Source organism: Pyrus communis, chromosome 2 (genome assembly GCF_963583255.1).
Source record: "Pyrus communis chromosome 2, drPyrComm1.1, whole genome shotgun sequence".
NCBI classification, from domain to species: Eukaryota; Viridiplantae; Streptophyta; class Magnoliopsida; order Rosales; family Rosaceae; genus Pyrus; species Pyrus communis.
The window spans coordinates 187,347-214,454 of NC_084804.1; the positions used below are offsets into that span (position 1 = coordinate 187,347).

At 38.5% G+C, this 27,108-nt stretch overlaps 6 protein-coding genes and 1 non-coding gene across 8 annotated transcripts; 3 read left to right on the forward strand and 4 right to left on the reverse strand.

Annotated features, from left to right (window-relative positions):
• Nucleotides 1–357: 357 nt before the first annotated feature.
• Nucleotides 358–2,714, reverse strand: LOC137725641 (trihelix transcription factor GTL1-like). Its single transcript, XM_068464396.1, has 2 exons — nucleotides 2,224–2,714; nucleotides 358–1,627 (listed from the first exon to the last, which is right to left on the reverse strand). Exons 1-2 carry the CDS (start codon nucleotides 2,712–2,714, stop codon nucleotides 637–639), a joined length of 1,482 nt encoding a protein of 493 aa, XP_068320497.1. The 3' UTR covers nucleotides 358–636.
• A 176-nt stretch (nucleotides 2,715–2,890) lies between these two features.
• LOC137725643 (nudix hydrolase 2-like) lies at nucleotides 2,891–7,299 on the forward strand. 2 transcript variants are annotated; one of them, XM_068464398.1, is made up of 8 exons: nucleotides 2,891–3,058; nucleotides 5,090–5,155; nucleotides 5,322–5,462; nucleotides 5,721–5,798; nucleotides 5,895–5,945; nucleotides 6,041–6,075; nucleotides 6,486–6,594; nucleotides 6,923–7,299. In XM_068464398.1, exons 1-8 carry the CDS (start codon nucleotides 2,891–2,893, stop codon nucleotides 7,127–7,129), a joined length of 855 nt encoding a protein of 284 aa, XP_068320499.1. In that variant the 3' UTR covers nucleotides 7,130–7,299. The 2 variants fall into 2 exon arrangements, with proteins under 2 accessions (XP_068320499.1, XP_068320498.1); XM_068464397.1 differs by lacking the exon at nucleotides 2,891–3,058 and adding an exon at nucleotides 3,615–4,999.
• A 130-nt stretch (nucleotides 7,300–7,429) lies between these two features.
• On the reverse strand, nucleotides 7,430–7,503 carry TRNAI-GAU (transfer RNA isoleucine (anticodon GAU)). The gene has a single exon. It is a non-coding gene; the product is annotated as a tRNA-Ile (tRNA).
• A 348-nt stretch (nucleotides 7,504–7,851) lies between these two features.
• Nucleotides 7,852–8,800, reverse strand: LOC137727067 (nuclear transcription factor Y subunit B-3-like). Its single transcript, XM_068466006.1, has one exon. It carries the CDS (start codon nucleotides 8,540–8,542, stop codon nucleotides 7,919–7,921), a length of 624 nt encoding a protein of 207 aa, XP_068322107.1. The 5' UTR covers nucleotides 8,543–8,800; the 3' UTR covers nucleotides 7,852–7,918.
• Nucleotides 8,801–12,717: 3,917 nt separating this feature from the next.
• Nucleotides 12,718–14,731, forward strand: LOC137723051 (uncharacterized). The gene is made up of 2 exons (XM_068462206.1): nucleotides 12,718–13,139; nucleotides 14,217–14,731. Exons 1-2 carry the CDS (start codon nucleotides 12,737–12,739, stop codon nucleotides 14,549–14,551), a joined length of 738 nt encoding a protein of 245 aa, XP_068318307.1. The 5' UTR covers nucleotides 12,718–12,736; the 3' UTR covers nucleotides 14,552–14,731.
• A 1,186-nt stretch (nucleotides 14,732–15,917) lies between these two features.
• Nucleotides 15,918–19,619, forward strand: LOC137726574 (SNF1-related protein kinase regulatory subunit beta-2-like). Its single transcript, XM_068465508.1, has 4 exons — nucleotides 15,918–16,368; nucleotides 16,992–17,167; nucleotides 17,273–17,435; nucleotides 19,108–19,619. Exons 1-4 carry the CDS (start codon nucleotides 16,174–16,176, stop codon nucleotides 19,432–19,434), a joined length of 861 nt encoding a protein of 286 aa, XP_068321609.1. The 5' UTR covers nucleotides 15,918–16,173; the 3' UTR covers nucleotides 19,435–19,619.
• Nucleotides 19,620–20,189: 570 nt separating this feature from the next.
• On the reverse strand, nucleotides 20,190–24,410 carry LOC137725683 (oligopeptide transporter 3). The gene is made up of 6 exons (XM_068464453.1): nucleotides 23,756–24,410; nucleotides 23,138–23,235; nucleotides 21,828–22,397; nucleotides 21,451–21,706; nucleotides 21,162–21,344; nucleotides 20,190–21,061 (listed from the first exon to the last, which is right to left on the reverse strand). Exons 1-6 carry the CDS (start codon nucleotides 24,281–24,283, stop codon nucleotides 20,447–20,449), a joined length of 2,250 nt encoding a protein of 749 aa, XP_068320554.1. The 5' UTR covers nucleotides 24,284–24,410; the 3' UTR covers nucleotides 20,190–20,446.
• Nucleotides 24,411–27,108: the final 2,698 nt, after the last annotated feature.

Below are 27,108 nucleotides of genomic sequence, written 5' to 3' on the forward strand. Positions count from 1 at the left end.
TTTGACCCAAATGTAAAAAAGTTGTGGGCTTACGTTCATCAGTCCAAGACCCGTTCTTCAAATATATAATGTGATTTATTTATTAAAGAAAAGATATACAGTGAACTTAATAATTTAATTTCGTGAAAGAGTACGTCTTAACTGTTAACCCCACGGCCGGCAAGGCGACGATTTCCTTTACACTCTGGTCAGGCAGGGCATGGTATTGTTTCCCTACACGGACAAACATCATGCACATTACATACACACCAGCATGGCAAATGGCATCACCGCCACCATTCCTCAACATTCATCACTATTCGAGTGTTGGTATCATAATTTAACATTTGAAGAAAATATGGAATTGGGTCTATTTTGGTGGCTGCCATTATGTTCGTCTCCCTCTTTCGATTAGCAAAGCAAACACCACGCCTCTGCTAAATGCATGCCCTTCAGACAGTCGCAGTAGAAAGTTAATTGTCAATACTCAATAGCATATAAAAAGTTCAATCAAGATACAACAAAATTAACCTTCACCAGAGAGATGTAAGATAATTCTCAAGAAGAAAATGACCGACCCAAACATCAATCAAACCACTAATCGTATAATATTAGCCATCCATCAAAGAGCAGAGCAGGGGAGCCCCAGCATTCATCTCAACTCATCCCTCTCTCTCTCTCTCTCTGAAACTTGCCTTCACTTCCATCCCCGTTATCAAAAGCAGGAGGGGTTTGAATACCGTCATCACTCCTTTTTTCACTCTTTTGCTCCTGTTTTTCAATATTGGCCTCATTCTGGTTGCTTGTGCGGTTAAAGCCATTCCCGAAACTTACGAGACCGCTTTTGTGGAGCAACTCCAATTCATGAAAATATGGACAAAGCTTGGCATTTGCCGAACGCTTACTGTCTGGTCCCATGCACCTTCTGAAATACTTGTTGATGTTTTCCCATTTCTCCCTGCACTTCCTTCCGGACCGGACGTAGCCCATTTCTCCCATCTTAACAGATATCTCCTCCCATATGCGTCCTTTTGGATTACCTGCAACGTGAAACTTGTGTTCGAAAGCAGCCCACAGCGTTATAAGGGCTTGTACTTCAGCTTCTGGCCATCTTCTATTCGTTGCATCACTACTCACCAACATCAGGTCTCTCTGCATGCCATTGTCTGCCTTCCCATTTCCTTCCATCCGTTGAAGATCATAATTAGGTACTACCGATAATGGTATTGGTGCTGGTGCTGGTGCGGGTGCTTGTTCCGGTACTGGTGATGGTGATGGTGATGGTTGGGGGACTTGATTTTCAGAGCCCAAATAATTCTGGATAAAGGAAATGAGCGCAAGGCTGCGAGATGTCTCTTGGGCTCTTATCTCCTTATCCCTTTTCAGTCTGTCTAACACCTGCTGCTTCCAGGCTTCTTCTCTTGCTAATCTCTCTTTCTCATTCTTTTCTATCACCTCTATCAACTGCTTATGCATCTGCTCTTGCTGCTCCATCACTTTCTTCACCAGACTTTCCAGAAAGAGCTCGACCCTTTCAATTTCAAGTCTGTTTCCGGTCCTCACATTTGTCTTTCTCTTCCGTTTCATGGGTTCTTCACCTTGTGCTTTCAAACACTTATCACGATCATCATCATCATCCGCCGATGAACTGAACGAAAATGGACAACACTCTGTTAAAGTTCAAATGGTAAGGGAATGCTAACTTGGTTGATTAAAACAACATACATTTCAACACTCTGTTAAGCTGGTACTAGTTAAAAAAGCAATGTCTTTTTTTAACTGTTTAGGAGACTGATCAAACTTCAAATTATGATTAGTAAAATAAACAAATAAATAAACACTAATCAACCTTCAAATGGCCAACAAGTCACAATCCCACGTCTCCTAGTTTCCACACTCCACAATCTAAAGACCAACCAACCATTATATGTAGGAATACGCAGACCACCAATTATCTTTTAATTTTATGGGTCAGGGTTTAGGAAAACAATACACTTATTTATCGATGAGAGTAAGTCACTAAACCAAACCATCATCATGTGCTTATATAACACGACATGCCGTATACAAAAACCAGCAGTACATCAAATTAATTTAACGGACCATAATCCATTAATCCAATTACCCCATTGCTCACACAATTATGATAAAAATAAATAAAAAGATAAAGAAACAATCTTTATTTGTTTGGTTAACAAAAAGATTCAAGCTTTGGATTGGAGTTAAAAGAAAACAAAGACTGACCTGGACTCGTCCTCCAGCTCGTCTCCCGACCCAACTTTAGCCGGACCAACATCCTCCAGCTTTCCTCCGCTGTCCATCGGAGACCTGACGCCACCGCCCCTGACAGGACGCAGCTTCTGGGGCGGCGAGGGAACCGCGGGCGTCGGATTCTCGAACACAAGGTCGTACGTGCTCTCAGGGAACGGGGATATCTGCTCTCCAAAGGCGTCCGAGTTCGGTAAGTGCCGCCCGCCGGTTAACTCTGCCATAAACCTCACGCCCCCGGGGACGACCACGGTAAAAATGAGAAATTCAATTTCTTTTACATATTTATTTAAAAACCAAAGAAAAAATAAAAAGGAGGTAAAGCCAGGGAAAGATAACAGCGGCGCGAGCGAGGGTTTTTGGGCCGACAACTTGAGAGCGGTGGGTGAAAACGCAATGAATTTTGGTAAATGGAAAGTAAAATAGAGGTAAAAGGCCCTTTTAAAACTTGAATTTACGGAGGTCATCAATTTTGTCAGTGGAGTCACGTGCCTACTGCGTGATCATCTCACATGCCACGCGTGTGCCCATTCCTCTCTTCTTTTTTTAATTTTGGTCAGCAATGGCCACTGACTCTCTCCTGCTAATATGGTAAGAAAACTACCAAACATTTGGTGAGCTCTCTGCTTGCCGATCATCATCAATGGCTGCCAAAACTGAAAGTCGTGGTGGTGGTGGAGGGGAGGTGAAGAAGGTGCTTAGTGCAGTGAATGACCATTACGGAGGTGTGATCGTCCACATCACTCAGCACATGGATCCTGCTACCTTCGTATCCTCTCTTACCTCTTCGATTGCGCATTGGAAGCTGCAGGTATTTACTTCAATCTTTCATAATTTCATCGCCAATCTTTCTTGGATCGATTGGAGAGAATTTTGCAGTTATAAGTACTTTTATTAGAAAGACTAAAGTACTTATCTTTTTTATTTTGCTGAAAGCCTAATATTTGTACAGGGAAAGAAGGGTGTTTGGATCAGATTGCCAATAGAGCGAGTCAATCTTGTTGAAGCTGCGGTCAAGGTCAAGCTCCTATTCTGTTCATGCTTTTCTTTCTTCTTGCTAATGTTGATAATTCAAATTTGTTCTGTATATGTATAGATTACTTACGATATATTGGGGAGGAGTGAATTGCAGGAAGGATTCTGGTACCACCATGCAGAGCCTGATGATTTGATGCTCGTGTATTGGATTCCTCAGTCCCCTCATACTCTTCCCACAAATGCAACACACCGTGTCGGAATTGGTGCCTTTCTCATCAATCAAAACAGAGAGATATATGCATTTTCTATTTCTAACGCCCCAGCCGCCACTATCATTTTTATCTCAAATGTTCACATAGCGCTTCTTTCTTTCATTTTCATTTAATTTACTCAAAGTAAGGGAACTTCTTTATCTTTATGTAGTTATAAATCTGTAGTTTCCATCTTGCTCGCTTCATTTGTGTGTGTGTGTGTGTGTGTGTTTATGTTCCTTCCATCGAACAATCATCTGAATAAGTGAATTTTTCATGTCTACATTAATTTTCTGGACTTGCATACTCCTACAATTGGCTTATCATGTCTAAAGAGTTATGTGAGATCCATTTATGTCAATTTTCAGTCAACCATTTTCGGAAGAATGCCGTGTTACTTATAATGCTTGAGACCTGTCACTACATTTATTGTTTTTCATGATCCTCCTGTCATGGCTAAAGCTTTTGGGTTTATAAAATTTCAACAATAGGTGCTAGTAGTCCAAGAAAAGGGTGGACAATATCGTGGGACAGGTGTGTGGAAGCTCCCCACTGGAGTCGTTGGGTGGGAGAAGATATCTTTGCAGCTGCTGTCCGAGAAGTGAAGGAAGAAACCGGAGTAACTAGTTTTCCGACTTACCATTTAGTGAGTGTACATATTAGCTTATTAATGCGATTTCTCATTTCACTTTTTTTTGTTATTAATTATGTTGTTTCAGATTGACTCAGAGTTTGTGGAAGTTGTTACCGTCAGGTATGAATTGTATGAAGTCCTTGTCTATCAATTGGGTGGAGCCATGTGTAAGCTTATAAACTTAAATCTGACTACTTTGTACAATGATTTGCAATCTTTACCTGCGAGCATGAAGCTACATTCCAACTGGTATTTAGGGGGAAGCATGTCGTTCACTCTTATGCACTGCACGACGAAAGCAAGATTTTATACTCTCTGTATTTCATCATTTGTAAAATATACCGATAAATTCAATAAAAACATGGGAAGAGAGTCCTAGTTAAATGAATAACTGCATTGTCTAGAGTATTTACAATGATGCCTATTTTGTACCGAATACGTGTTTGTATTGTATCCAAATTTTTCCATAGTTGGGAGTGGGGCAAAGGGGCAAAATAGAAGGAAAATTTGTTACCGGAATGGAATTAAAACAGGCTCACAATCAACAGCCATGTGTGTTGCCTTTTTTTTTCTTTTTACTTCCGTTTTTATTTAATTTTATTGAAAATAAATGAGAAGGAAAATAAGAAGGCTATTTTAGTCATTCAAAACATTATTCGAGTTTGGTGTTGGTTGAGGGCCGAGGGCTGAGGCTCAGCTTCGTCGTAGACATCGAACAACAACATTATCAATGGCCGCTGAAGGTGAAACTAGTTCAGAAAGTCTTGTTCTAAGTGGTATGCATGACCATTACGGAGGTGTCATCGTCCACATCAACGACAATGATCCCATGGATCCTGCCACCTTCCTTTCATTGCTTACCTCCTCTATTGCCCACTGGAAGCTTCAGGTAATTAATTAATTTTACCACGAATTTCAATTTCTCATATATCCAGTTGAACGATTTATAACTATAGTTCTGATTGATTGTTGGGTGCAGGGGAAAAAGGGTGTTTGGATCAAGTTGCCTATAGAACGAGTCAATCTTGTTGAAGTTGCGGTCAAGGTCAATCTCCCATTCTAACTTCTGTGATTTATTCATGCTCAATATTTGATTAATTGATTATTTAATTAATGAAGGTGGTGTTCCTTACATTACATACATATACGTGTGTGTAAAAGTACAACTAGTAGTTAATAGATGTTGGGCAGGAACGGATTGGGAATTGCAGGAGGGATTCTGGTACCATCATGCAGAGCCTAAGTATTTGATGCTCGTGTATTGGATTCCACAATCCTCTCACACCCTTCCTTCCAATGCCACCCACCGTGTCGGAATTGGCGCTTTCGTCCTCAACCCTAACACCAGACAGGTATACATACATTCCCAATTCTATGGTACCAACCCCTTTATCAATTTATCATTTTATCCCTCTCATGTCAATTTCAAGTTTTTTTCTTCTCAAAACTCCCCAAGTTTGAGTTACTCTAGTCTTTAAGATTTTATGCGAGATCCATTTGTTTTATTTCCGAGACGATGGGATGTTTGGAACATTTCACAACATTTGTTATTCTCCATGACTCTGCTTTAATGGCTGGAACTTTTGGGTTTTGTAAACATTCGATGGTAGGTGCTAGCAGTCCAAGAAAAGAGCGGGGTTTTACAGGGGACAGGTGTGTGGAAGTTCCCTACTGGAGTTGTAGACGAGGTGTGTGTCTGCGTTCCTGGAAGTTTTGTTTTTGATTGTCACAGCAATGGAGTGTGGTTCAAGTCTAACCAATATATAAAACATTCTCTTGTGAAGGGAGAAGATATCTGTGTAGCTGCTGTGAGAGAAGTCAAAGAAGAAACTGGAGTCAGTATTTACATTGAATTTACACTTCCTTACATATGAGTGTAAATATTGGCTTCCTATACGAATTTATTCTTCTGTGTTTCCCGTGGTTTCAGATTGACTCGGAGTTTGTAGAAGTTCTAGCATTCAGGTACTTATCGTGTTTTCATCAGAGAAACTGTGTTGGTGTATGTTTAATCATCAAATCCAGTCTGATTGAGGGACTCGCAAGTTACTTAACTAAAAATATGTAGTTTTGGTGAATAATTTACAATCGTATAAGACATTATTCTATGATTATGAAACTAATACATGACTACAAAGTTCAAACTTATTTTATAAATTAGGGCATGGCACCATGCTACCATGACTGTTATTGGGTTTAAATAAATCTCAATATTCCAGGCTCAATTATGTTAAGAACATTGAACGATTAATCTACTCCTTTTATCTTGAGCTTATTATATGATTCTCATCGCTAGTTTTGCATGTTTACTTTGTAGTTCCTCTAGCTCTTTGGAATAGTTATAGTATTCATACCATTACTGTTACAATTTGCAGGCAAAGCCACAAGTCATTCTTTGAGAAGTCAGATTTATTTTTTGTGTGCATGATGCGACCCCTTTCCTTTGATATCCAAACGCAGGAACATGAGATTGAAGCCGCCCAGGTAATTTTTAGTTAAGGGAGGATAAGACATAAATTTATTTCCATCTTGACAGTGATTAACTCCCTTTTACAGATAGATAGGACGAATCTAAACTGTGCATACCTCTTCAAGTCCTTGTCATTTTCTTTCCCAATTTCCCCTGTGAATAAAGTATATTTACCGATAAACATTTCTACGTTCGTGACTCCGTACAAGTCTGGTGGTGTTGTAAATTTAATTGATGTGCTGTATCCATCTTGGCTGTGAATTAGAGAAAATGGAGAAATACAGCACCTATAGAAGCTCTTGAATTGTATTGACAGTCGTGTGGTGTAATATGGCTTTGCAGTGGATGCCATTTGATGAGTATGCAGCCCAACCGTTTGTCCAGAATAACGAGCTTCTGAAATACATCAATGACATATGCAAAACAAAGATGGATGGGCAGTATTCAGGATTTTCTCCACTACTTGCATCAAGTTTTTATGACCAAAAGGCGAGCTACTTGTACTTGAATAATACTAGTAAGGCGCCCAAGAGAGACGGCGGAGTTTGATCATCTATCGGTCCTTGAAATTTCGGAGCAAGGGAATTTATTTTGTAATCCAGAAAATTAGTAGACGAATTTATGCCTTTCGCCTTTCTGAAGTATACGCTACACTGATGCAGTGTAACAACCACCATGTAATAAGAACCATGGTTTAATAACAAATTATCTCCAGTCTTTGTCAAGGTTATATTGATAAACTTGTGTTAGCCATTGTCCGTTGAGGATAAAAAAAATTACATAAAAAACAACTGGCACGCATATTCATGCTAAAATGAATGTTAAAAAGAAAACCGGTTGATAAGAAGATGGCCCATGCAGGTTTCGAACCTGCGACCTTCGCATTATCAGCACAACGCTCTAACCAGCTGAGCTAATAGGCCGGACAATTGGATTATTTAAAACAACAATACATAACGGCGTTCGAATATACGAAATGTGGTCATTGGCTCATTGCAAACTTGGAATTATGGTCACGAATTTGCGGGCTATCGTGATGTGATCCATTAAAACATTATTCTTACCGGTGAATAGCACACCTACTTTTTCATCCTCCAAATGAAACAAGAGAATAAGGAAAACGAACGAACTGAATGTCTGTACAGTTATACCAATATCATCCAGTTTATAGGTATCCCTAAACTGGACAAACTTCTCATATCAATGAATTATGGCTGTTTTGTATGCAACAGTTCGAAGTGTTAATCGGTCCCCTATGAAAGCGCGTCCGTTGCATACAAAACACGATTAGTGCTGTGAAAATATATCCAAATTAACATTATATATACTTAATTAACCCTACCTTGGTCTCCCATGCCCTGTGGAGGGTTTACCACCAGATCCATACAAATGACCTTCATGATGGTGATGTTGTTGATGATCCATCATCATCATGGTCGTGGACTGCGTTGACATCACACCATACATTCCATTTATACTATCGCGTGCAGCACCATGACCATGCACATACCGCTGCTCTCTCTCATGATCGCGATGATATCGATCAGCGTGCCTTCCATGCCCTGCGGACATTCCAGTTCCCGTTCCAGCACTAGTATTGGTACTACCAGTCATCTTTTCACCCTCCACCTCTCTAAACTTGTGCAGGTAAACCTTGAGAGGCTCTACGTACTCCTCGAACCCCAGCGTTGTCATGGCCCACAACAGGTCCTCGCCGTTGATGGTCTTCCTCTTCTCTCTCTGACACTTGTCGGAGGCTTCTCCGGTGATGAAGCTGATGAACTCGGAGACGCACTCCTGCACCGTCTCTTTGGCGTCCTTTGAAATCTTGGCGTTGGCCGGCAGACCTTTCTTCATGATCCTGCTCACGTTTGCAATCGGCAAAAACCTGTCCTGCTCTCTCTGCTGTTCTGTCGTTCCTCCTCCTCCTCCTCCTCCAGAGTCGTTGTCCGAGTCAGCCATATATATATATATATATATATATATATATATATAATGTTCACTTTCCTTACGTGACAATATACTGGCTATGTATGAGCCCTATGAGAGGGCAGAGCGAGAGACAAGTGCTCGATCTTTATTCTTAATTTGACTAGCTATTAGGATATCAGGCTATTAAGAAATTATGAAAGTGAATTGACAAAGGAGGATGGTAAATATAATTTGCTAAATTTGCTGCTCTTACCCCTTGGAGAGGGTGGACTACGCTTTCAGACTGGAGTGGTACTGGCTATCTTCGTATGGTGTTAGATGTTGTGGTGTGGGAGATTATAATGCTTTGTCTGTGACATGTGGGATGGTCTTGGGCCGTTCGTTTATCGATAAGATTTTGACACCTGGCCTGTGCTCAGGACCTCACGCGTATTCTTGATATATAGATGATGCATCTTGACTCATCACTCGTCTAGAGCACAGGGAAGGAGATATCCTACAACTTTGAGTTGCGACTGTAATAATATAATGTTGCCTTATTTGTAATTATTGGTTTAAGATGCTACAGTTAAGTAATAATCGAAGTGGAGAAAAGTCTCACCCCTGTAACAATTGTTTTATCTGAGTAATATTATTCATACCATGTTTTTGTACCACATTTTCATATCATTTTAGGTGGCATTTGATATAGATAGCCACATTATTTGAATTAATCAGATTTTTAAATTTAGTTCATTATTTAATAAATTAATAATTAATAACAACTGGTTAATTAAATGATGATTGTGGTATACGAGGAGTTTTTTTCTTTCATTTTCTTGGGTTTTACAATTTTTTTCAAATGGTATAACTGTTCAATGTCACCTAAAATAGTATAAAAATATGAGATAAATATATGGTATAAATAACATTATTTGTTTTACATAGGTCTTGTGGGACGGTACTTATCCTCATCCGACTTGATTACTGCATTCCAATATTAGAGACGAGACACGCAAATCAAAATAAAAACAAACTAAAGTTGGTTATAGCATAAAGCCTTATTCCACCACCTCTTTCCATCATCAATTTCAATTGTGTTGGGCATTGTACATTGGAAAGAGATCCTCTCCGGATCCTTTCTATCAAGTTCACCAACTTCACTTATCAGAATCATTGAAATTTAATTTAACGGTTAAAGTTATTATAATTTTTAAAGAAGTTTCTTATTTGTAACCGTTGGATCAAATTTCAATAATCCAAATGACTGAATTCGATGAAAAAGATCTAAAGAGATTCCTATTCTTATACATCAACTTTAGGCTTAGAGACTTTTTTTGCGTCATGTTTGAAAGACTTTCCAATTCATTTCGTTGCGTGGGACCAACCATGCATTAGTGGCCAATAAAAATGAAAAATCGTCATCTCCGGATTTCTTTATTCTAATATATTTAATGATTAAAGTTATTATAAATTTTAAAGTAGTTCTCTGTATTTATAGTTATTGAATCAAATTTCAATAATCTGAATTACCGAACTTTATGAATTATAAGAAAAAGATTCAAAGGAGATTCCTTTCCAATAAAAATAAGATCAGATGACACTATTGTACTTTATTGTCCACTTCAGACGGCTCTGATGATCCACATGCAATTTTTGAATGGGAAGGTGTGCCTTTGGACATGTCATTAATCAACATATGTAATCACTCTAAATTTTATTTGTTAATTGTTGGTGTTTAAAGATTGGTTCCACACTTCCACTTTACAAAGCTTCAAAGAGTCGGAGTGTTAATTTTTTTACGATCCGGTAGTGTTAAAGTGAGTTATATATTTCATCATGCAAATGCAAGTAGTAGGACAAGGGACCCCCACTCCACTACGTAATATGCACAATATGATGAATTGATGATCATGGATCCCGAATGAAAATTATTTCCAGATCTTTTTTGTGAGGATTTTAAGATTCTTTAATAATGTCTGTTTATTGTATATCGTGTGGTTAGAAATTATTTTAAATTATTTTATTTAAAATTGAATATAAATAGCACCTAACAAAAACTGATTGTATGATGCACAATAAACAAACACGATTAAAGAATCTTTAAGAATCCTCACAAAGAAGATCTATCCTCAGTCATGGATCCCCTGCTTACATGCATCCAATTATCAAGATTCTCTACCCGAATTAGTTACCTGATCCAATAGGTTCAGGGCCTACTAATAAGCCCATTAAGTTATATAGCTAGAGCCACAAGTAACACTTCTCCAGACCCAAAGCACTAATTAAGGATATGCACACTGCATGCATTTATTTATCTGATATTTTTCTTTTCATTTGTGCTAATCACGATCTATATCAGTATTAAACGTATGATTTATTTCTTTGAGGAGACAGTTTTAAATTTTAAAGGTATAAATTAAATGGTAAAACAAAGTGGAGCATCATGTTCATGTCTTATTCATAATTTATGTCCTAATCACAATTCTTATTTTGGTTAACCATCATAACCATCGCAGCCCAAATTGCACATTAATTTGGTTAAACATCAACAAAATAATGGGATGCGCTGTCACTTCCAAGTTTATATGTCTGACTCAACAAGCAAAATGAAGCTGCTTAATGGTTGTTTGGCGCCATTTTCACATTTAAATATTGTATTATTAAGTTTTGACATTTTCGACATTTTAAAAAGTTAATTATGCATTAAATATAAAAAAATTGTAGTGTATAATTAGATTTTTGAGACGTTATTTCTCAAAAAATAATAATTATAATCTATATAATAATTTGCGGGTGCAAGACCTTTTATATTTGTTTAAAACCTGCAAAGGAAAACAAATGATCTAAAGTAACAATAAGCACGACTAAAGTGATGCAAGAAATGCAATTCATGACAAAGACATTTTTATTCATAAATTTCGTGCAACTTGCAACAATTAAGGGGTCACTTTCAAGAATTGTTCAGATGCCATAATATTTACATATTTTGAAAGGAAAAAAATACAAATTTAGTTGTGTTCCAAGTTTTAGGAATATATTTTGAGTTAGGAACAAAAATGTTAATTTCCAAAACGCATCTAAATTAATATTTTAGAACTTAGGCAATCTTGATGTTAATTACATCAGCATCATCAACATCAAGAGGTAATACATGAATTACAAATAAATACGTTGTATTCTTAAGCTTTGCTTCATTTTCTAATCTCTAGGTTACTTTCTTTCACTGAATATGAGAAATCACTTTCATTTTTTGGAAATTTGGTGTGTGTGTGTGTGTGGCTGCTTGGGAAGGTTGTTCAACGATAACAAGCAACTGACAATTTCAGTTAACAATTTTCCCCAACAATATTCTAAGAATATTAATGTTATATATAATATCAACGTGCATGTCTCAATGCTAGCTATTTTCATGAGTGCAATATGTGAGTGCGAAACTAATGTAGCTATAGTATATACACAGAACAATAACACAATGCAGGGTTGCAAAGTAAGTGTAATGGTCAGTTCACCCATCCAAACAGAAACTTCTTCTTTCTTTGCTAAACGAATACAAGTTTATGCATTGGGTTTAGGATTCACCGATCGATTAAACTGAGGCTAAAGTTCTCCAACCTTTTGATCCTTTTCAGGTTAAATTATATTTGTTCATGTTTTGGATCAAACCTATCCAATATGTATAACTGCCGATCGAGACGTACGTGTGTGCGTCATTAATTAATTAATTAATTTAATCTTGGTAAACGGCTTGTGTTTTGCGCTTAAAATCTGATTAACAAAAGAATACGTAGAAGACAAGAGTAGGCTACCAACCAACAAATTAACTTCCCCTCCACCTCTCCTACTTCTTCTGCCTTTTAAAGGTCGTTAAGACAGATATACCCTCCATTTCGTCTTGTTTTGAATAACCTTTTGTTCTGTTTAGTTGGCAGTAACTTCATTAATCAAATGACCAAAAACCACAACCTTTTTGGGTGTTGGTATGTCCACGACCACGAGGTTTATGCAATACGCACTGCGCATGCATAGAGATCCATCTATATATTTAAAGGGCAAAAGGGTAACTCTATCACGATGTAGGTGGGAGACAAGGACTGCGAAGGTACGTAATATTAACCAGTGATTGAGGGTATTATGTGGAATTTAAATGGGACCATCGCGAGGGCATTAGCTTACTATAAAACCAAAACCAAAACCAAAGGAGGAGTACTGATGATCAACTCACGTAGAGGTAACACAAAGAAGATGAGCTACTACAATATTTGCGCCTCCAACAAGCTTCTGAAGATGAGCTGCATCATTTTATTCAACTTATTAATCATCGGCAGCAGCCTCGTCACAAGATCGATTTCAATGGCGATGGCGGATATTATTGATGATCACGGAGGACAAGGAGGAGGAGGAAGGGGAGGAGGAGTGGCACAAGTACAACAGGATGAAATGAATAATAACCCGTTAGAGCAGCTGATGTCCAGCCAAGAAGATATGATGCAGGTTGCTGGATATGGAGAAGAAAAGCTTTCCACCGTCCTTATTACAGGCTCCGTCCATTGCGAGGAGGCTTGTATTAATCATAATAATTTGAATATTTTGCATCCTGATCAAACTGATCGTGATCAGCTTCATCTTCATGCATGGCCTCTATCAGGTGTGTAGTTTAATTTATATACTTGAATGCTCAACAATCCTGATATATCTACATACGAATCTGCATATATATGTTTACGGCATTTATAGAGTAATCTCCTACATCATGCAATTAGTTGTGTACGCGTTCGCTTGTTGAGTTGTTGTTGTTTATGTCTCATCCATTCTGTGGCAAACTTTATACCTTTAATTATTTGTCATGTAATTTCATCATTGATAAACTTCATTTACGCAGTATAACCAACTATATACATATAGCAACAATTTAGACTACCTACTTCAACAATATAAAACCACTACTCCATTTTCGTCTTTCTTCCTTTAATTTTTCCTCTTAGATGTATCCTTATCATAATCTTAGATTATATAAAAGCTGAGGAATCCATGCTCAGCGTGCCAATAATTTATAAGTTTATAAGTTTGAATTTTAGGGTTATGAAACTAAAACTTGAATTAAGTGGTCTCCTCCAGCTCCAAGGAGTTGTTCTTCTTCATATATCAAACATGATATACTCTTAGCCACCACCTTCGTTATTTTTTATGAATATTTTATGAAGACACATATTCTGTGTCTTTGTGAATAACTGCTCCTTAAAGCAATCACCTGACATTTTGATGTTCACGTTGGACCAGCGAAAATCAACTTCTCCTAATTGATTTGGACATATTAAATGGGGTTCAAGGCAGACCGGTATTAGTATTATCATCCATTAACTATGGATCATTGCACCTTACAGAAAGCAATTCACGATCGACTTTATACTGCTAATTAAGCTACACTTTATTTGACTTGGATGAAAAGCAAAAACACCGTTTTACATATTTTGTGGTGTTTTTTTTTTAATTAATTCGTCGAAATAATTTCATCGAAAATAACATTCAAAGGGAAAAAAAAAATGAGCTAGCGATATATTTGGCCCAATAAGACAGAATCATATATATAATTAAGTCATGTTATGATCATTTAATTTACAAATTCAATTAATCATAATATTAATTTCCAATTAACTACAAAACCATTGTTCAATCAATCGATGTGTATATTCACCATCTGTTTTTATTTGGTCAAAATCTGCAGGTGCTTTGGTGTCCGTCAATTGCCGTGTCAGTGGGAGAAGAAAATCCAGTTTGGCACAAGGCGTCACAGACGAATTTGGGGATTTCATGATCGATCTTCCTTCCAATCTACATGCAATTCCCAACTTGGACAAAACGTGTTGTGTTCGAGTACTTGGAATACCAAAGAATGCACAATGCCGACCCGCTTCCGTCAGGAGGCACAAAGGACTCAAACTATCGTCCGTTGGTAATGGCATCCGAACCTACACTGCCGGCAGGATAAGGTTCCAGCATTTGACCTCTAAACCTTCACAAGCATGCGTTGAGGAAGCAAGCAACAACAATAAGATATGATCGTACAGATCCATTGCATATTAGACAGGGATCCTGGATGGCGCTTCAGTCACAGCATTGATATGCAAGGCTCTGTACACATCGTACTTATCAGATATAAAGTATATACCTTTATAGGAAAAGTGTGGCGACAGATATCATGTGTGTAAATGCTTCGGAAGATAAATATCATATTTTATAAGACAAAGCAAGGAATTTTATCAAAGAAAAAAAAAATTAAGACGGCTTCTTTATCAAGGAATTTTATCAAAGAAAACAGAAAACGACACCATCTGTAGGTGTTGACAAAAAAAAAAAAAACCCAACAGCAGCAAAGGATTTAGATCATACGATGAAACAAAGCAGAGGTTGGTCACTCACGAGGCTGCCGCTGTAGTTCGCTATCTGTTTGATTAAATGCCGCACTGAAAAACAAATTCTCGAATTAAAGCTCTCGCCGCTTTTCCCGTTTTTCATATCGCTTTACGGGGTAGAGGCCTTTTGTCTGAAAATATAGGGGACGATGAGATAGGTCTGCCGGCCAATGAGTGCGTGAGGGTGATTGGACCAATCCTGTATGCCCTTTTGGAACCTAGTTAATCTAATATCAAAAGGCCCGACCCAACCCAACACGCACTCTCACCTTTATTCCCTTTTTGCTAAGAAACAAAACTATATTTCTTCTTTTATTTTCACAAGGCAACTCGAAATTATTCTAATCTACGGAATTCCAACTTAAGTAGAAATGTATGATTATGTTATCCTAATCAACTGACCTTATTCACGTTTGTGCATTCTCTTTTTTTACTTTTGAGCAACCATATAATTGCCTACATAATATATGCATTAGTAATTACTCCAATGGGAAAAGTCCATTCCCCAAACCCAAAAGGGAAGAAACCACAAAATGAAGTGTCTTGGGGGAGTGAGTAGTGGGAGGCAGAGAAAGGGTTGGATAAAAGGGAAAAGAAGGACTCTGTCAAAATGTGATGACGTGAGGAGCAAGGGCATTTCCCCATCAAACCAACAAAATGATTGGGCATTGGGCTACCATTCCATTTCCATCTTCCAAACTCATCGGAGATTATTACTTCTTCTTTCTCCATCCATTATTATTCTTTCTTTAATATCATTATTACGATTGCGATTATTACTCACCCATCAATTAATTTACTATTTACTACTTACCCTCCGTCCTCCATCCTCCATTCCCCTCCCTTTTTTCACTTTTATTCTTTCCATCTGCCGATTCTGCCCCCCTGCCCCTACCCCTACCCCTACCTCCTACCCCCTACCCCCTACCCCCTACCCGCCCCCACCTTTTTCCTTTGTGTTTGTTGTTGCTTAATGCTCCCTCTTCTTAATCTAATAATCTCTCTTTTGCTCTCTCTCTTTCTCTCTCTCTCTCTCTCTCTCTATTTATATTAAACGGGGGGGTTCTCTTTGCTGGGCTCTTTCTTTTCGTTTTGACGCCCGATCAATCTAAATTCGTGAGCTTTGTGGGATTTAAGGTTGCATCGTATGAGATTGGATTCCAATTCTGCAAAGTGGGTATTTATTATGCATCTGTAGTTTTATTTTCTTGGCTTGGTGCTTGGTGCTTGGTGCTTGTTGCTAGCAGAGGTCATATCCAAGCAATTGTGATGGGGAATGTGAATGGGAGAGAAGATGGTGGTGGAAGCCCCTCTGCGGCCGAGGAAGACAGCGGTGCCGCCGGCATCTTGCAGGAGGGCCCTGCCCACGGCGGCCGTCTTGTTCATGGCTCCGCTGAGTTGATGGGTCAATCACCTCCTCATAGCCCTAGGGCCACTCACTCCCCTTTGATGTTCACTCCCCAAGTCAGTTCCTTTTTCTCTCCTCATCTTACTTGTTTTCAAGGTTTTTGCTTTTCTTAATTTTTCCACCGAGATTCAATTTTACCCAACTGCCATCGAATTGCTTTTTTTCCTAGAATTGGGGGCTTTTGTGATTCAGCTTAGAACTGGCTCTGTGAATTAAGCTGTCCAATTCTTCATTCCTTTTTATTGATAACTTGCTAAGAGGCGGCCCAAATCATACAATTTCTTGTTTCTTTGTGACAAGTCTGTATTTTGGATCATTGTTGTAGCAGAAACTGAAACATGAGTGGTTAATCGTTGGGGAACTGATTGCGCGAACCAAGTAATAATTTTGATACCAACATCCTTCCTCCTCCAATTCTGAATTGGAATATCCGTTTTACATGAATCTGTCTCTTGGTGCACTACCAGATACTAACACTAAAAGTTTTTAATGCTAAGATCCTTTAGAAATACCATTGGTAATCTGCTTCTGCTCCAGTATATACGCAGTCAATGCCCTGAAATATGTTTATCTTACTTGTACCCTTGCCTGTTACTCACACTGATGTATTTGATCTACGGCGATCCATAATATTTTTCCTCTTGTTCAATTATTATTATTATTATTATTCTTTTTCCAGGTCCCTGTGGTTCCCTTACAAAGACCAGATGAGATACAAATCCCAAACAACTCGTGGATGCAAACGTCGGGGTTTGAAGACATGTGCTGTGAGCAAGGAATTCCGACTATGATTACATGGAGCTATGGTGGGAAGGATGTAGCTGTGGAGGGATCATGGGATAATTGGAAGACAAGGTTTTCGAAAATAATAGAAAGAATAATAAGTGCTTTAGATTGTGAATATAGTTTTTGCACTATGTGAACTCTTACTTGAGTTCTTTATTCTATCTTGGTTTGCAGATGGGCTTTACAGAGATCAGGGAAGGACTTCACTATTATGAAAGTACTGCCATCCGGTGTTTACCAATATAGGTTTATTGTTGATGGGCAGTGGAGGTGTTCCCCTGACTTGCCCTTGGCCCAAGATGATGCTGGCAATTCTTACAACCTTTTGGACTTGCAGGTAATGGTTGTCATCTCTTCTTAGGTTGATACGTGTTTTGGATGAGTGTAACAACCCCATTATAATCGCCTATAACTGTTCATAATCTAAACCAGATAAAGGAAACTCCTAGTCAGATCTTATAAGTAGCATAACCTTCTTGTAGGATTGAATAAGGGAATAATGAGTATAACCTTTTTTTGAAATGTCCTCTAATTTTTAGCAGGGAAAAGCTCATTTCAGAGTTAGGGATTGCTTGATGTTTATTGTAATATCATCATTCAGAAACTGTATTCATACGAATTTGTTAAAGCATTTAAGTACCCCTTTTTTAGCTTAATCTATTTATGTTTTTTTTTTCCAGTCTCAACTTAATTCTGTTTATTCAAATCCTACTTTTCAGGATTTTGATTTCCTTTAACTATTCAATGATGATATTAGGCTGTATGGACTAGGGAATATCAGTTATATTGTGTTGACGATATTTCTCATATTCATACAACCGATATATCATATACCATAGTCCATAGTCCATACATATAAACTTTCCTTTTATATGTTCCATTCAAGTTTCACGTCATTAGAGTCTAAATTCTTCAGTAACAATTTGTGTTGTTATATATGTGCTTTGAAAGCCTCAATAATTAATACCTTCAACATAGCTTAGCTGTTAAATTCATGTTTACCTTTTAAGTAGACTGCTTTTTCGCCACCCTTGTGTATCTACTTTCTGTTCCTAAAGCTCTCTATCCAAATTTCTGTTTTTAAGCCCGTACAAAGCTGTCTGCAAAAGAGGAAAATCACGTTGAGCCCAATTAAGTAGATCAGGTTGGACTTGGGGTTGGCCTCTAACTTGAAACACATTGATACAAGACAAACACCAGGGATTTCCATTATCTTGTATAACTCCTACCAAATTGTTAAAACCTCCTGAAACTTATTTTCAACTCTACTCGAGATGGGGAAGACTAGGTCTCTGTCAAAAGAAAAAATGATATTTCATATGGTCCTGTTCATGGTAATCTTTGTCTTTTCCAGTGAGCTGTAATTATCCCTTTCTTTCATGTGTTGGTTTGGATATTACATAGAGAGTAGGTGACACGCCCCCATCCTGATGTCCCGAGGACATCAAGATTGGGGATCCTGATGTCCTCGGGACATTGGGAGGGCGTGTCAGTTGGTAGTTATAGCTTTCGTCTACAGGACTAATAAGAGAAGGATCAAATTACAGCCGATTAAAAATTCTTTCTGTTGCACCGCTCTACTTTTAGTCAAACTTGGAGATGATGAGAAATTTATATGCCGTGATTAAAAAAAAGTGCTTGAAATGATAATTTTGTTATTGTTTAAATGTTGGCGAAGAGCGCGAGACGAAATGACATTCAGTTGATGTAATTTAGCACTTGTTCATTATGTGTGTGTGTGTGTGATTTTTGAAATTGCACATTTTTATGAGGATTTTTAATCAATATGTTGTGTTACCCTTTTCTTTTATATTTTCTAAATTACTGCCATCAGTTCTAAATCTCTATAGTGGCATGACAGATGTAAACAGAATGCACTCGTATTTTCTCATTTATTGGTTGCCTGGGTCTTGACCTATAGTTTTAAGTATTAGTGTTGAAATTGTTTGAAAACTGGGCTTGGATGCGCAAGTTCTGTAAGCTATTTGATATTGTTGGTTCTTCTGCAGGATTATGTTCCAGAAGACATCGGAAGCATTTCCGGCTTTGAACCTCCCCAGTCACCGGACTCAAGTTACAACAACCTGCAGCTTGGATCTGAAGATTTTGCGAAGGAGCCCCCATCGGTTCCTCCACACCTACAAATGACACTGTTGAATGCACCTTCATCTTACATGGAGATGCCGCCTCCTTTGTCAAGACCTCAACATGTGGTACTCAATCATCTTTACATGCAGAGAGGGAAGAGTGGACCATCTGTGGTGGCACTCGGGACAACAGAGAGGTTTATAGCGAAGTATGTTACGGTGGTTCTCTACAAGTCCTTGCAGAGATAAAAGAGAAAAAAAACATACACTAAGTGTCTGCCTGGACTCCACGGATCCCATTATGTAGTTAGCTTTATATGAATTTCAAAGTCAAATGCCATTTTCGTGGCATCGGTTATGTTGAGGAAGGATTTGTATTTTCACACAATTCCATTGCTTAATGACCATTGATCCATCTTCTTTTGCATACTTAATTCTTTCACTCGCGCTTATTGGCTGTTTGTTTCTCTTCAGTTGTACAAGAAAAAGGGTGAAAGAATGAATTTTTTTGACTACCCTTATCACCCTATCTGCATTCTCTTCAAATTTTCTACTTCCACCTCTCTCTCTCTCTCTCTCTCTCTCTCTCTCTCTCTCTCTCTCTCTCTCTCTCTCTCTCTCTCTCTCGTATAATATTTGCCTTAAAAAAAGTACGTATTTTGGAAGATTTAATTACCCTTTGGTGGCTTGTGTTAGACTGAAGTGGATAATTTACTAAATTCAATACGTATTGAACTTAGAAACGGATCGAAGGTACAAGATGGATCGAAAAGGAAGAAAACTTCTCCCTTCCAAACCTACCAAGGTGGAAGGGATAAGTTTTCTTTGTGTCTAATTCATTTGCAAGTTAACATCCATTCCCATACAATGTCTTAGAAATATCACACTACTTCTATTACTCGATTGGAGAAAGACTTACATGTACCCGATAAACTTCGAAGGTGCATTGAGTCTGTCCCATGCGGTTGGACTTATTTACCTTTGGCTAAAAGTGCACAGAAACATATGTATTACCCATTCATTCAGATTAAATTGATTCTTATGTAATTAACAATAACACCCATACATTTCATCTGAATGATACATTTCTAGTTATTCTAGAGAGCAATAAAAACTAGAACCAACTCCCAAACCCTGAAATCCACAGCTGCTAAGAGTGTACGTACAATCTCCTCTTCCTCCACAACTACGACGAGATCCGTCCTCCTCATAGGTTTGATCCTTCAAATATATGTCTTGGTGTCCACTATTTTTTGGCTATTTAAAAAACTGGACATCCGTCGACATGAATACCTGGTGCAATGGGGCATGTCGCTAGAGGACAATGATCGAGTTCAGTCCCCCACCATTTCAATTCGTGCTTTGGATTCTGCAAGGCGAAGAAGAGGAGGACGCCCATGAAAGCTGTACCAGCATCCAACGCTGCAGACAGGACATAGTTGTATTTCTGCCACCAGCGCTTGTGGTATTTGAACACAAAGTAGTTGAAGATACCTCCAGTGATAAGCCAGCTTGCTATGTTAGTGGGAGTTGCAGGCGGCATCCCCGCAAAGCCATAAAGGATGACCGGCATGTTGATCAAGGGAATCCATTTCTTGTCTGGGAAGATTTTGCTCATTACCCAGATTGGAACCGGCAAGAAAGCTCCAACAAGGAATAGCCACACCAAGTTCCTATACAATCCTCCGGGTCCAAATAGTCGCCTTGGTCCAATCAGACCCCATATAACAGAAGCATCAAAGGTGACTCTGTATTTAGGACAAGTCCACGGGCTGTTTGGATTTTGGGATTCAACATCGCATATGTTCTCGATGCTTTCCAGCATCCACCATGCAACTGCGAGGTTCACAATACCGGAAACTAGAGTTCCCACCAGCTGGGAACAAACATCATTAAATGTCAGTTTAATAAGGTGAATAACCACCTTTAACAAGAACAGAAAGGTTAAGCACAATTTTCTGTGCTGAATCAAATACCTGAGCAGTGTACATGCACCGAGGTGGAATCTTCATATAGTGCCCAAGTTTGAGGTCAGACAGGAAAGAAAGAGCGTGGACAGTGCTGATTCGTCCATAAATTTTGAAAAGCAAGTTTGCAATTGGTTTTCCTGGTAGAACATACCCAATCATGAATTGTGCTATGATATCAAATCCAGGTTGCTACACAGAAGTCACACAAATGATTCGAAGTTTAGAATGATATTTCACAGCTTGTTAGTACATGCAAGAACAAAGGTGGTTGAAATTCAAGAAATCGAAAGATTACTTGGTTAGTGGTAGCTTGAATGACTCCAACAGGGAGGGTCACGATAAAAGACAAGACAAAGGCAAACAGCAAACCCCACCATGGCAGCTGCACAGTTTCTTTCCACACAAAAGACATCACCAAGGACAGGATGATGCTCACCGCTAACAAAACAAGGAACCACCACTCAGGCACTTGTTTGTAATTTTTCATCAATTTCTCATGGATATCCATTTTCGCATTCTTCATTGCTGATTTGCTTTGCTTCAAAATAGCACTAGGAAAAGGAATAAAGGATCACTTTGTCAGTTAAATCAATATATCTATCTAGCGTGCTATGCAGATCTAACAATATGTAGAGACTAAGAGAAGCTATGGCATTTAAGAATTGAAAGTACCTTCCGTGAAACAGTGCCACATGAACAAGGGTTGCACTAAATCTTGCAAATCCTGATCCAATGGACAAAGCGAAAAGGGGGCTAAGATAAAGCTTGCCATAACTATTATAGGCATCAATATTAAGATCAAACTGGGGTGTTAAGATCTTGGTAGTGTCATATTTATGCCCAGTAGAATTGAAGAGCTTGCTGGAAAATATAGGGAACTTCTGAGCATCGAAAGTGTTAAACTTCCAGTAACAAAGAGGCATAACGATGTAGATGAAGATGACAAATCCAACCCCAACATTGAGAATGGAAGTCCATGGCGTGACGAGGGGGCTGCCGTGATAAGCAGAAATCCCAGCCCAATCGAGGGTGAAGGCACCAACACCAAGTCCATAGTAACCTGAGCCAATCTGCTGAGCTGTGATACTGTGTGGCCAAGCCCAGCAGACCCATGAGAAGAACGTCAAGATGGGGAAAAGATAGCCAGGGAGTGCATAGTAAAGAAAGCTTGCTGTCAAGGCAATAAGGAAAAACTGCATCCGGGTAAGGCCTTTCGCTTTATGGTCTTTTTCGTGGAGTGCTCTGTGGACAAGTTACAACAACAGCAAAACAGAAACAGCAACAAAGTCATTGATGTGAACAAAAGCATAGCACCAAACCAGTAACAACAGACACACATTCAAATTCTATACTTTATGCCCATTGAAGGATTACTTTTACAGCAAAAGTTTTGCTTTTCCTACAAGAAAATTCCCCATCAAAGCAAGATTCACAATTTGAGAAAGTCGTTCATCCTAAAATGGACCTTTATTATTATAACTTTACAATTGGAGCGGTTATACGTTGTGACAAATATTATTCCAATCTTTCAAGAGACAGAGCATGATGAAACATTGTTCCCAAGAAACTCAACCATTGAACATGCAACAACACATGGCTTATGATTTCATTGGAAACTGGCAGGGAAACCAACAACACTTTACCATAAAGATGTAAAAGGGAAATTAGAATATGACTGCAGTTTGTTTTACCTACTTTCTTTCCTAATCCTGTTCATCCAAAACCATATTCGTTTACAAAAGAAAAAAGCAAATTTGGACAAGGAATGGTGAAATTGTTGAAACTATTACACTCCATTTGGTTGGCCAAGAATCGAGGAATGAAATACTATGTTCTTTTGAGTTATCACCAGTCAGTTTAGCTATCCTAGTTCACTGAGGACCAAAGAATTCAACTTTTATCTTGAGCTTTTATTCTCAAGAACCACCAAAGGGAACGAACATTGATTAAGATACGACGCATGACAATAACCAAGTCTTTACCTAAACAGAGAAACCTGAGCAAGGTTGGAAGGCCACCACATTTCCACCGGGTCGACCAAGTACCTCCTGAGAATCCCAGCCCATCCATACCCAATTATCTGCAACAGATCACCAAACCCCAGAATTTAAAATTTATTCACAAAAACATTAGTTCAAAGAGTAAAATCACTTCGAATTGGAGAACAAGCCCAACAATTTGGCTTCTTGATTTTCTAGCATCTACCCACAAACATGATTCTTTTCTTTTCATATCAAATTACAAATAATGAACCTTTTTCTAAATTTAAAGGGCAATATATTTGAAACATGCATACAACTATAAACGATTTGATTTTTATAGAGACGATTTTTAAAATGATGGTTAAAAAAATAAACAATTTCGATTATAAAATTCATAAAGTGAAAATACGTTAATAGCAAAGATGATGAGAGTGGAATGCAATTAAGTGGATCCAATTATTATCCATTCTTTATGAACAAAAAGTAGGCATTAGACTATAATCTATGCATGGTAAAATCATAATTTTCCAAAATCTCTACCCGACAAATATGAAATTCAGAAAGCGATAATAAAATATAAAGAATGAAAGCTGAAAAAGGGACGAGTGGTGGTGGAACCTGAGTGGTGAGGACGAGAACGAGGCTAAGGATAAAGCTCAAGCTCTGCTTGTAGTAAGCCTTCATAATGGTGATTGCGCCGATCGAGTAGGCATCACCCCCACCGTAAGAAATCCCACAATTCGCAAAAATGGTAATAATAACATGCTCCTTTATGTTGAACGGCCCGGGGTTGAGGCTGAACCGCCACCCAAGGAGGCTGTGCTCGCGGCGGGGGAGGGCGGAGGCCATGAACTTCCCGATGGGCAGAGTAGTAATCTGCATAAGAATGGCGGAGATCGCCAGCGGCTGCGTGCGGTAGGTGAAGAAGGTGTTGAGGAAGATTAGGATAGTGCAGGAAGTCAGTCCCAAGAACCATGCCCTGAATGTCATCACCGGCATCGTCGGGTCGTCGGTCTCCGGCACCACCAGCGCCACCTCTTCTATTTTGCATGGCTCGTGACCGTCCGATTGATGTGGGTAATGGTCGCCGGCGCCGTTAGTGCCGTTAGGCCCCTTCTCTGGGTCGCTGTGGTTCTTGGCCGCCATTGAAACAAAGTTGAAAGTTCTCTCCCTCTGTTTTCTCTCAGTGGACTAGATGTGGTTCTGAAGTAGATGTGAAGTATAGTGGACTAGTTGACGTGTGTGTCTGTTTGTTTCTGCGGTGGTTGCTTGGAATTTAAGTATCGACCGTAAGACCAAGAGACTAGTTATGCACTCATATTTATAAGATATATAATCCATGGCTACAAGATTTTGTGTCCTTCCTGACATTTTTGTCCAGTAACGTGGATTTGGATCCTCTCCTCCTGAACTTAGAGGTTAAGTTTTCTGAGTAAATCACACGGATCGTTAGATTTTAATCTAATAGTTACAAATATGAGGATCCTCTAAATGTTATAATAATTATAATCGTTGAATTTGGATCCAACGGTCTTATGCTTTGCTCAGGAAGCTTGGCCTCCTAAATTCAGGAGAGGATCTAAATCCCTGTAATGTTACTGTTCTCGTCCTAGGATACTGTTTTTTTTTATTATTAATAATGTTGCATTTATTATCTATTTGTATTATTAATTTAATAAATACAAGGTCCACTCACACTTTTAAATTCCATTTATGTTAGAGAGATACAAATAGATGAAAATAATAATATTTCTTATTACTATATTGAATAAATGATACAAATAGATTGTCACATCCCGACCCAAGTCCCCACCACATTTCGGGTTCGACCCCCATCGTAATACGATATTGTCCGCTTTGAGCCCCAACCACACCCTCACGGTTTTATTTTTGGAAACTCACACGAGTATTTCCCAATGGGTCATCCATCCTGAGATTGCTCTTGCGAACTCGCTTAACTTTGGAGTTCCTACGGAACCCGAAACCAGTGAACTCCCAAAAAGCCTCATGCTAGATAGAGATGGGAATATACATATAAGGCTTACATGATCCACTCCCTTGGGCAATGTGGAATGTTACAATCCACCCCCTTTAGGGGCCCGACGTCCTCGTCGACACACTTCCGGGCAGGGATTGACTCTGATACCAAATTATCACATCTCACTGGACGATGTAGGATGTTACAATCCACCCTCCTCAGGGACCCGATGTCCTCGTTGGCACACTTCCGCCCAGGGATTGACTCTGATACCAAATTATCACATCCCCGCCCGGGCCCCTACCACATCTCAGGCACGACTCCACTGTAGCACGATATTGTCTGCTTTGGGCCCTGACCACGCCCTCACAGTTTTGTTTTTGGGAACTCACACGAGCATTTCCTAGTGGGTCACCCATCCTGGAATTGCTCTCGCAAACTCGCTTAACTTTGGAGTTCCTACGGAACCTGAAGCCAGTGAACTCCCAAAAAACCTCGTGCTAGGTAGAGATGAGAATATACATATAAGGCTTACATGATCCACTTCCCTGAACAATGCGGAATGTTACATAGATAGTAAGAATAACATTTTTTTAGTACTATTACTATTACTATTACGTGTCAAATTCATTAACAATTAACTTCACTACTTTTGCTTTGACTTTAGGGGTGTGCTATTTAAACATCATTTGTTATTTTTAGTCATTTGATTTTCTTCGATTCATTTGATCAAACGATCGAAAATTAGAAGGGTGTAGATATTACACCCTAATTTTAAACAAAAGTAATACATTATATTGTATTAATTGTATAGTATATTTTTAATCGGAGAATGTTCATACTTCATATGACATATCTTTTGTTTTATCGACTTCAAATGGCATATCTAATATAGAATTGTTATATATTCCCTCGTTGAATGGTAGGTACGCTAGACTATTCGTGTTTAGTCTCTGTAATACGTGTGCCCAGTAACAAAATGTCTTAGCGTTCTGTTTGTATGCCAATTATGCGAGTCCAAAAATCCAAATGAGTTGAATTTAAAACTTTTTATGGCATACATGTTTGACATCGGGTATCAAAGTCACGTGGCGTAACTTTCAATACCAAATTATTTTATAATTGTTTTCTAGCTTGTTGAATTACACAATAATTTCTTAATAATTTATGCCCACGTAGCTTTCGTGCCTCATTTTGCATAAAATGCGATAATTAATTGATCAGGTATTATTATTTGTTTTGACTTTATTATACAATTTTATTGACTTAAATATTTTTATTGTGACATTTTAATTATCAATCACATATTGTTATGTATTTAGATTTTTACGTACGATCTTTTGAACTTTAAATACCTCTACCGTGAGGTTCCAATTGTTAAAAGGTTCTTCCAAGTAAGATAGACATGCAGTTTTATGTCTAAATTTGCAAAATACACATGGTCGCAGGTTGCAAATTTTACCGCGTGTGTGGGCATCACTTACCTGAGAGATTTTTCAGTGTGACCGTCATACGAGGTGGTATACCACGTGTCTTTATAGAAATTGTGAATTATGTGTGTTAAAAGGTTAATAACTTAAAAATTAAAAATTTTCACCATTTACATATAAACAATAATGCACCATCTGTATTTCCGTCACAGCTAAAAATTTATCTAATTACCCTGAACCTTATCCACACCCAAACGTCTCGTTCTTACCACATGGCACATGGGTTCCACAGGACCCACATAAAATGTGTCCATGTTGCCATGCAGGACAAAGACTTGTGTTGTGCTCGTGTTTGTTCCAGTTCGAAGGCAAATATAATGGCATCCACCTGGCAAATGTTGGACCATCCTCTTGGCTTTAGAATTTTTTTTAGTCAAAATATTCATTTGGCACAAACTTCTTATGGAATTGTAGGCATTGTAAGTCTAAATGTAAAGTTAACTTCTGTAAAAAATAATTAAATATAAAATTAGTTAGTCTTTAAACTGCATAAAAATTTATAG

Excerpts from the sequence above, each read along its gene's own strand:
- LOC137727067 (XM_068466006.1), bottom strand. The coding sequence starts at position 8,542 with ATGGCTGACTCGGACAACGACTCTGGAGGAGGAGGAGGAGGAGGAACG.
- LOC137723051 (XM_068462206.1), top strand. The coding sequence starts at position 12,737 with ATGAGCTACTACAATATTTGCGCCTCCAACAAGCTTCTGAAGATGAGC. Across the intron at positions 13,140-14,216 it reads TCATGCATGGCCTCTATCAG|GTGCTTTGGTGTCCGTCAAT; the intron begins GTGTGTAGTTTA and ends CAAAATCTGCAG.
- LOC137725641 (XM_068464396.1), bottom strand. The coding sequence starts at position 2,714 with ATGACCTCCGTAAATTCAAGTTTTAAAAGGGCCTTTTACCTCTATTTT. Across the intron at positions 1,628-2,223 it reads GAGCTGGAGGACGAGTCCAG|TTCATCGGCGGATGATGATG; the intron begins GTCAGTCTTTGT and ends ATTTTCGTTCAG.
- LOC137725643 (XM_068464398.1), top strand. The coding sequence starts at position 2,891 with ATGGCTGCCAAAACTGAAAGTCGTGGTGGTGGTGGAGGGGAGGTGAAG. Across the intron at positions 5,463-5,720 it reads TCAACCCTAACACCAGACAG|GTGCTAGCAGTCCAAGAAAA; the intron begins GTATACATACAT and ends ATTCGATGGTAG. Across the intron at positions 6,595-6,922 it reads ATGAGATTGAAGCCGCCCAG|TGGATGCCATTTGATGAGTA; the intron begins GTAATTTTTAGT and ends ATGGCTTTGCAG.
- LOC137725683 (XM_068464453.1), bottom strand. The coding sequence starts at position 24,283 with ATGGCGGCCAAGAACCACAGCGACCCAGAGAAGGGGCCTAACGGCACT. Across the intron at positions 21,707-21,827 it reads GTGGCACTGTTTCACGGAAG|TGCTATTTTGAAGCAAAGCA; the intron begins GTACTTTCAATT and ends TCCTTTTCCTAG. Across the intron at positions 21,345-21,450 it reads TTCAAGCTACCACTAACCAA|CAACCTGGATTTGATATCAT; the intron begins GTAATCTTTCGA and ends ACTTCTGTGTAG.
- LOC137726574 (XM_068465508.1), top strand. The coding sequence starts at position 16,174 with ATGGGGAATGTGAATGGGAGAGAAGATGGTGGTGGAAGCCCCTCTGCG. Across the intron at positions 16,369-16,991 it reads CTTTGATGTTCACTCCCCAA|GTCCCTGTGGTTCCCTTACA; the intron begins GTCAGTTCCTTT and ends TTCTTTTTCCAG. Across the intron at positions 17,436-19,107 it reads ACAACCTTTTGGACTTGCAG|GATTATGTTCCAGAAGACAT; the intron begins GTAATGGTTGTC and ends GTTCTTCTGCAG.